Source organism: Physeter macrocephalus, chromosome 6, assembly GCF_002837175.3.
Source record: "Physeter macrocephalus isolate SW-GA chromosome 6, ASM283717v5, whole genome shotgun sequence".
NCBI classification, from domain to species: Eukaryota; Metazoa; Chordata; class Mammalia; order Artiodactyla; family Physeteridae; genus Physeter; species Physeter macrocephalus.
The window spans coordinates 33,377,235-33,386,450 of record NC_041219.1 but is presented as its reverse complement, the minus strand read 5'-3'; the positions used below and the strand labels follow the sequence as shown (position 1 = coordinate 33,386,450).

Sequence of the window (9,216 nt, the reverse complement as noted above, 5' to 3'; positions counted from 1 at the left end):
CCTTCTCTTTCTTCCTTTATTTTTAAACTGATTAGTTTACTTTATGGCATCATTCTCTCAATGTGACATAGGTTGAGGATTCAATCTCTGTTGAAAATTACCCAGAAATACATTCTTTTGTGGTCTTAGTGTATGCCTTGATCACAGGGAAGAGAAGCGTATATCATAAGTACTTAAAAACATATATATTGAACTAATGTCATCAGTTTTATCTTTTTGTATAAAAACTGTACCAGTTGGGTCGAATTTGAATACTTAGAGTCAAAGTTGTCAACTAAGAGTTTATGAAAAGGTTCAGGGTGCTGAAGTACAGTGCACTTTGAAATTGTATGCAATTTTTTGTGTATATGTGCTTACGGCATTTTTCTAGGAAGAGGATCCATAGCTTTCACCAGATTCTCCAAGGGGATTGTGACCCAAGCACATTAAGAACCACTGGGTTAGAGAATCAACACTATTTATTCTCTGTCTTCAGAGAATATACTAAAGGCCTTTATTGACGTATATTTATATATTTTCCAAATCTTGCTTTTACTTCGTGGATAAACTATTAGTCTAAATGTTCAGGTGTCATGTTAAAATAAGAGCATTAGCTAGATGAATTCTAAGTTCCTGCCCCTTTAAAAGAAAACAGAAAACAAAGTAGAACAGTTCTGACACTAGAAGATGTAACTGTCCTAATGTGTATGGTTATTTTGAACTGGGGAGGAAATCAGTATACCTCCAGTAGAAGAACTGAGAGGGTGGTTCTAGAAAGACAGGAAAATACTGGAAACATGCAGCCCAACCCTCTTTATTGGAGGGGGTGCAGGGGAGAGTCTCCTCATTAGGAAAGTCTCCATTTTAATGTTTCGTGTGAATCAGGTGGGGAATTGCTATCACTATGAATGGCTGGCACTTTGAGAAATGTGTTAAAGATATTACTGTGTGTGTCCTTGGATCTGCTGCTCAGATTATTTATAACCTTCAGCAAATATCTTCCATCTGAGTCTCAGTTTTTTGTTTTTAATCTCTAGAATAAAAATATACATGCATAGGTTTGTATGTATAAGATTGGACCAGAAATATCAAAGGTACGAGGGAGAGTGTGTGGTATGGTAGGTAACAAGGGTCTGAGCTTTGGGGTCACAGACCTGGATTTACTACCTGACCTATTTGGGTTCAGAAGGGAAAATGTTAGCAAGTGAGTGCCTTAGATCAAGGTAAAATCCAATTTAGAAATAGTAGAATTACTAGAAGTTGAGTTGTTCAGCAATGCTTGAAATGTTTATTATTTAATTCGAATGACATATCCTATAACATTCCCTAATGGAGCCTACTTTGATAAACATACACTATTGATATTATTCAATTAAACTTGTTTACAAAGTATCAATAAAATGACTTCTGGTTTTTTTTTTAAATTTAATTGGAATATAGTTGCTTTACAAAACAGCCACTATGGAGAACAGTATGGAGATTCCTTAAAAAACTAAAAATAGAACTACCATATGACCCAGCAATCCCACTACTGGGCATATACCCTGAGAAAACGGTAATTCAAAAAGATACGTGCACCCCAATGTTCATAGCAGCACTATTTACAATAGCCAGGACATGGAAGCAACCTAAGTGTCCATCGACAGATAAATGGATAAAGATGTGGTGCATATATACAATGGAATAGTACTCAGCTACTGAATGGTTTTTGAAGGTTCTGGGGCATTAATTCCTAAAGAGAAATTCCTATCCTAGCAGTGCCACTCCACCTAGTGACAGCTCCATACAGTTATTAGGCTTTAAAAAATTCCCAAGGGTATTGTCATTCAATTTGAGGCTAAACCTTTGTGAGGCAATTAAGGGCAATGTATTTTTTTCCCTGTGTAAATAAAATCCATTACCAATCATTGAAAAGCTTACCTCCTATTAGAATATTCAGTAAATTATGTTCATGACAATTAGCATCCTGATTCATAGTGCTTAAGGCTGCTTAAACTTCTTAGATTATTCACATATTTTAGGTCCTATCCGGGTAAATAAAAGATTTTTTAACTCAAAGAAATAAATGAGATAAAACTTTTCTCTCATATAATTTATATACATAATGTTCAAGACTGAAACCCATTCTTGAGACCTTTTTTCTGTGCAATTGCTTATGTGCTAAAAGGTTTTTGAACATAAAAATCAAAAAGTTGCTGTTACAGATAAACTCTGTCACTTAACAACTCTGTGACCAGTGATATTATTAGGCAGCTCTTTAGTCATGGGTGTAATAATTCAACATTTGATTTACACCATCACTTCACTTCTGGCTGGTGCCAGGCATATCATGCATAGTCACTCATAAACCAGGTATGAATTTTTTCTCTTTGGTCAGATGTGGGTTGAGGGAAAGGTAAACGGTGTAGTAAGAGTAAATGCTCTAAGTGTGAGCTCATGTGATTAACTTGCCCATCCTGAGTCCAATCTTGTATAGACCACTTCCACTTGACATGGCATGCCGCTGGGCAAGCCTAACCTGCACTGGGGAAGGGAAATGATGTCAGAGAGCAGAACTGACAGCAGCATTTCTGGCTGTTCAATTTGCATGAAGATATGGCTGGAGATGACAGCTAATGTTTTGACTAGAGGATCAGAGACTTGAAGACTATGAGATAAGAAACCTGGGAACCAGAAGCTTTAGAAAAGTATGTGGAGGGACATATCAGAATAGGCCCCAAGTGGGAGGCTATTTGTGTCCTGTGTGAAAGCTTATCAAAAGGCCTCTTCTGTAGGGAAGGCTCTTAGGTAGACATGGCCTATACTATGGATATTGATTAGCCTCTTTCCCCAGCCATCCCAGTGCTTGCTGAATTGTGTTACATTCTGGGAAAATTCCATCAGCTTAGTTTTTCAGTCTTTAGCAGTGTCCTTTCTGCTGTTCAACCCATAGATTAATCATAAGTAACCCTATTTTTAATTTCTAAGATTTATCTTTGTTATAGCAACCTATTTTTGAAGTATAGTTGAATTACAATGTTGTGTTAATTACTGCTCTACAGCAAAGTGACTCAGTTACACATATATATTCTTTTTCATTATGGTTTATCACAGGATATTCCCTGTATAGCAACCTATTCTTGTTGCAATAGATGCAACTGCCTCACCAATCTCTTACAGAATGTTACTTATAAAATTTTTTTAATTTTATTCCATAAGGGGACTTTTTTTTTTTTTTTTTTTTTTTTTTTTGCCACACCACACGGCTTGCAGGATCTTAATTCCCGGCTTGAACCCAGGCCACTGCAGTGAAAGCACCAAGTCCTACCACTGGACCGCCAGGGAAGTCCCCCAACGGGTCATTCTTGATTGTTGGACTTGGTGCCCCTTTGATGGTGTTAAGTATCCCTCAAACGTTTAATGCTTGGTTGTTTGTTTTTTCATTATGAATTCCTATTTACCTGTCTGTGAATCTAAGTTCTAATTCTGGTGCCTTTTCTGGCAAGAAGAAGGTGTGCTATAAGCTCCCCAGGGCTCTGCTCTGTCAGAATTCTAATTAGGTCTGAGCTCTTGTCTTTAGCCAGAGGTCTGTGCCACAATTAACTGTTCCCTTAAAAAAATTGTTTTTTTTACTCTGATGCTCTTTGTGGATATGACATTATTTCAGGTTCTATTCTGTTTCTCTCTCCAACCCTTACATTTCAACTCTCTCACTGCTGAGCCTCCATTCCAAAAAGGGAGTCGGGGGAATTCCCTGGCGGTCCAGTGGTTAGGACTCGATGCTCTCACTGCCAGGGCCCCGGGGTTGGATCACTGGTAGGGGAACTAAGATCTTGCAATCCAGGCAGCACAGCCCCCACCCCCCAAAAAAGGGAGTCGGGCTCAGTGTTTCCAATTCATTCTTTTACTGTCTAACCCATGATCTCCTCTATTTGTCCTGAATTAAAACATCTCTGGAATTGCTCTTACGTCTCTAGTAGTTTCCTCCTGCCCTGATCTGGGACATAGGTTTTCTTGTTTCTCTAACAACCTAATCCCATTTGTTTTCCATCTTTTAGGAATTCTTCCACATTTGTTTATCAGTGGCACCCTTTTTATTTCCTAGAGTCCACTTAAGGATTTACCCTACTATCAAAATACAATATGAACTATTTCATGCACACAATATTCTAATATAATGAATACCCATGTGCCAACCAACCCAGCTTGAGAAATAATATATCACAAAAAGCACTGAAGTAAGTGTTCCCTGTGCATTCCTCCACTAGAAATGTTTAAAGGGATTTCGGACAGGTAAAGTAGGTGAACATGATCAGTTTGCCACGTCAAGCCAATCACCACTGAATTTAAAAATTCAAAACCAAGACAGAAAGGTGTTGGAGAGGATTATCCTATCTTGATTAGTCATTGATGTAAACCCTAATCCTCTGCTGTCTTAAGGTGTATATTATGCATGGCCAATGCTAGAACACTGTTTCCATGCATGCAATTTGCAGCACAAAATTATAAACTCTAATGTGGCTAAGTTCTCGCTCAATACTTCTAGTGAATCTCAAATCAGGATCTTTAACATCTTTCAAAAATAGATAACTTTGCTATTATTTAGAGCTAATGTTAAATGTTCTCTTTGAAGTCAACTTACTGTATAATATTAAAACATTATCTCTAGCAATAAAGTTTCAAAATTAGGCAGGTGTTAAAATTGATGGGAGCTTCAAGGCTAGAGATAAACGATTAGATTAGTTCATTAATTTCAGAAATGAATTTTTAGTGTCTCAAAAACGAGCCCTATGAGAACTACACCGTGAACAGAAATTAGTGTACTGTAGTAAGCATGTGACACACACATTATTCTCAGCAGAACATAATGGGAAACTTCAAGCTAGGGCATGTTTTGGAAATGCAGCTTTGAGGAATGCCCCAGTTCCTCATATGAAAAACATCTTGGCTGTTGATGATACTATTCTGCCTGCAAGATGAGGTCCTGGTAAGTCAAGGAAAGCCCTTTAAATGGTGACTTACCTTTATACCTCTAACTGCATCACCCTGAAATTCTAGCACAGTTACACTGTATGGTTGCAAAAACTTCTTTTATGCCACCAGCATCTTTTTGCCACACTCTCCACAGATTATATGCTAGTACCTGGGTATCACACAAACACAATCAATTTGCAACTCTGCAATGATAACAAGTAATGTAACTAGTCTAGGTCTAGGAAGGACTGACCAGGCCCTAACCTAATACAGATTTTCTTTGATTAAGTCAAAAATGCATTTACTACACCTCACCTACCAAGCATCATAGCTTAGTCTAGCCTACCTTATATGCGCTCAGAATATTTACATTAGCCTAGAGTTGGGCAAAATCATCAAACACAAAGCCTATTTTATAATTCAGTGTGGAATATTTCATAATTTATTGAATATTGTGCTGAAAGTGAAAAACAGAATGGTTGGTGGGTACAGAATGGTTGTAAGCATATTGGTTGTTTACCCTGACTGGGACCTGTGGCTCACTGCCGCTGCCCAGCATCACGAGAGTAACATACCAAATATCGCTAGCCCAGGAAAATATTAAAGTTCAAAATTTGAAGAACAGTTTCTAATGAATGCATACTGCGTTCACACCATTGTAAAGTCAAAAAATCATTAAGTCGAACCATTGTAAATCGGGGACTGTCCATATAATCCAAATATAATTGTAGTGGACAGCTCTTTCACCCTGCCCAGCATCTGTCTCTTCACCTTAATTTTCCTTTGGGAAACTACCTTCTTTCACTCTAGGCTATCTTAGTAGGGCTGTTAAAATCCCTGAAGCCATGGGGTAGGCACATGATCCAAGCTAAGGTAAAGAGATTGGCAGGAATTTGATTCATGAGCCCAATGACACAAGAATTTCATCCTAAAAAATGGTATAGTATTTTTATGAGCGAAATAATACATTTCTGCAACAGAGTACTGACCAAAAACACTTCAATAAATTGGCTTTGGTCTTCATCCTTTCAAACTTAGGCTAAGTAAAAAATAAACATTACATACACATAGATTACTTTTTCCAACTTTAGTATATACAAATAAAAATGAAAATTTAAAGATAAAATACTTTGTTCTAGAAGAAAGAGAGAAATCATACCAGCCTGAAAATACTCTGGCCAATTCCTAGTCAGTCACACAAAACTACCTTCTAAGGAAACCTGACCAGTGAGACAGTTAAGTTTGTGCTTTTAGCTATAAAGAATTAAACTTAAAATACACTCACTCTTTCATCTTCTAATGAAAGATAACTTAGTCTCGGAAACAGCATAAGCATTGTTATAGTAAGTCGAGCTCCTAACTGAAAATTTGGTCTGAGTTACAGTTTACTTACTAACCTAGCTAAGAAACCTTTGAAAATCAGCCATGGATCAAAGTATTTACATAAGTTCGAGATGTTATCTTATCTTAGGATGAAAGGTAACACAGGTCCTTAACTTCCTTTAAAAAGAACATTGAAAATTAAACCTTTGTCACAGTCAAAACTTTCAGAAACGTTTCTTAAATATCAAATTTCTCTTCACAGACACTATGTCCATTTTCTTCATAATCTTCTCTTGTTACCACCATATCTTCAAAATCATCATTCTCTGATATCAATTTTCCACCTTCCCAGGCATAAGTAATAGGGCTAAAAATAAAGGTAAAATAAGTGAACCCAGATGATTTTACAGAACTGAAATGCCAGAAACATTAATTAGTAACTACAATGTGGAAATCTCTACCCAACCCGATTTAACAGAAAATCATTTAAAGTGTGAAAATAAGCATAAACTTCATAGGAGTAAAGCAAACTCGGAAAGGAAAGTTGGTCACCACTACAAGTAAGTGTTCTTTTTATTTTCCCTGTGCCCTGAATTTATGGACCTTCTACCTCTAATAAAAAACAAGAATACAAGCAAAATACAAAAAATGCATAAAAACACTGTAATAACTGAGTCTAACTTTTGTACGTGGCAAAGATATGTCATCAAATCAATTTACCCAGCAACCAATGAAACAGATATTATAACGCCCACTTTATAGATTTGGAAAATGAGGTTCAGAGAGGTTAAGACTGAAACTAGGATTCAACTCGGAACTGTTTTCACACAGTCTGTGCTTTTGCTCCTATACTTTGTTGCCTCTAATAAATGAGACATTTAAAAACCACAGTGCATGATAAACTTGCTACATGGTAGTACATGGACAATAAGTAAAATTAGAGCACATCAAACTTTTAGTTTATGTACAACCAAGGTAATTGGTTGTAATTGTGTATAATTGGTTGAATTTGTGTAATTCTACTTCTACTCTTCCTTTGCCCCAATTCAGCTTTAAATATGAAAAATGATAAAAAAGGGTTTTCCTTACTGTATTTCCTAACCTTAAAAAAAAACCCTAGATATATATCTATCTATAAAATCAGATGTGCAATAAAGATTTGATGAATAAAAGAATAAAAACTATTTCTATAGATCCCTTGGCCTGTAATGTATGCATGACTTACACTTAAAATGGAGGATAAAAATCCAATATGCTTCATATTCTAAACAGTATATGAACATTAATGCTGATAAAAATCATTCCAATATCTAATGATAATTTATTCTTTTATCTGATAGCTATAAAATTAAGTGATCAGATGAGCGCCTTCTATTAACTGCTATTGATTTTGAAAAATTCTTCTTTAGTTTTGAAACAAAACTCTAAAATTAAAAATCAGGTATGTGGGGTCTTGTTTGCAACTCTGCCGCTTAAAACAGTGGAGCAGTGATGGGGGCTTATTTAGACATAGATTTGGTGAGAACTTCTGACTCCAGGTAAAGAGAACTGAATTTTAGTCTGGTTACTGCTATTAACTTATCATAAGACCTTTGCTAACTCATGAGCCCTTGTTTATTTACAAATAAGTATACAGAAGAGGATGATCTATAAGCCTTTCTTACAGCTCTAAAATTGTACCTTAATTATCTGCTTTTTCTCATAAAACAGGATAGGGGGTACATATAAAATAGTTTTGAATTAAAAAAAGACTACTTAAATGTAAAAGTTTACTTTAAGTATTTTAAATTATTTTAAAACATTCCAAAACAACTTACCAATTGACATAATTTATCTTGGTTAAATTCTCATATTTCTATTCTTCATATAAACTCTCTAGAAATGGCATATCTCAGATAAATCAAATAGATAAAGTTTTTAAAATTTATTTTATTTTTTATTTCTTTTTGGCTGCGTTGGGTCATCGTTGCTGCATGCGGGCTTTCTCTAGTTGCGGCGAGCGGGGGCTACTCTTCATTGCTGTGCACGGGCTTCTCATTGCGGTGGCTTCTCCTGTTGCAGAGCACAGGCTCTAGGCGCACAGACTTCAGTAGTTGTGGCACACAGGCTCAGTAGTTGCAGTTCACGGGCTGAAGAGCCCAGGGTCCGTAGCTGTGACGCACGGGCTTAGTTGCTCCGCAGCATGTGGGATCTTCCTGGACCAGGGCTCGAACCCGTGTCCCCTGCATTGGCAGGCGGATTCTTAATCACTGTGCCACCACGGAAGTCCCAAATGTAATAGATAATAACCTAACTGCTTTGCTTGTAAAAAAATCTCCAAGTAATGAGGACTGATTCACTATAGGGAAGTAATCTTACATTACCTGAGCACACATTATGTACCAACCATAATGGATGCTACTTCACATACTTCATCCCCTTTCATCCACTGAAAGTAAAGTTTATCATTTCTTTTTTTTTAAATTTTTAAATTTTATTTTTTTATACAGCAGGTTCTTATTAGTCATCAATGTTTTACACATCAGTGTATACATGTCAATCCCAATCGTCCAATTCATCACACCACCATCCTCACCCCCCCACAGCTTCCCCCGCTTGCTGTCCATACGTTTCTTCTCTGTGTGTCAACTTCTGCCCTGCAAACCGGTTCATCTGTACCATTTTTCTAGGTTCCACAACATGTGTTAATATACGATATTTGTTTTTCTCCTTTTGACTTACTTCACTCTATATGACAGTCTCTAGATCCATACATGTCTCAACAAATTATTCAATTTCATTCCTTTTTATGCCTGAGTAATATTCCACTATATATATGTACCACATCTTCTTTATCCATTCGTCTGTCGATGGGCATTTAGGTTGCTTCCATAACCTGGCTATTGTAAATAGTGCTGCAGTGAACACTGGTGTGCATGTGTCTTTTTGAATTATGGTTTTCTCTGGGTATATGGCCAGTAG

The 9,216-nt window shown here is 36.6% G+C and overlaps 1 protein-coding gene across 1 annotated transcript in view; it reads right to left on the bottom strand.

Moving 5' to 3' along the window:
• Positions 1 to 4,663: 4,663 nt before the first annotated feature.
• ACTR6 (actin related protein 6) overlaps positions 4,664 to 9,216 on the bottom strand; it is a 39,236-nt gene continuing 34,683 nt past the window's right edge. Inside the window, exon 11 of the mRNA XM_024127322.3 lies at positions 4,664 to 6,622. Coding sequence (XP_023983090.1) covers positions 6,493 to 6,622 — 130 coding nt within the window. The 3' untranslated portion in view covers positions 4,664 to 6,492. The remainder of the gene's footprint in view (positions 6,623 to 9,216) is intronic.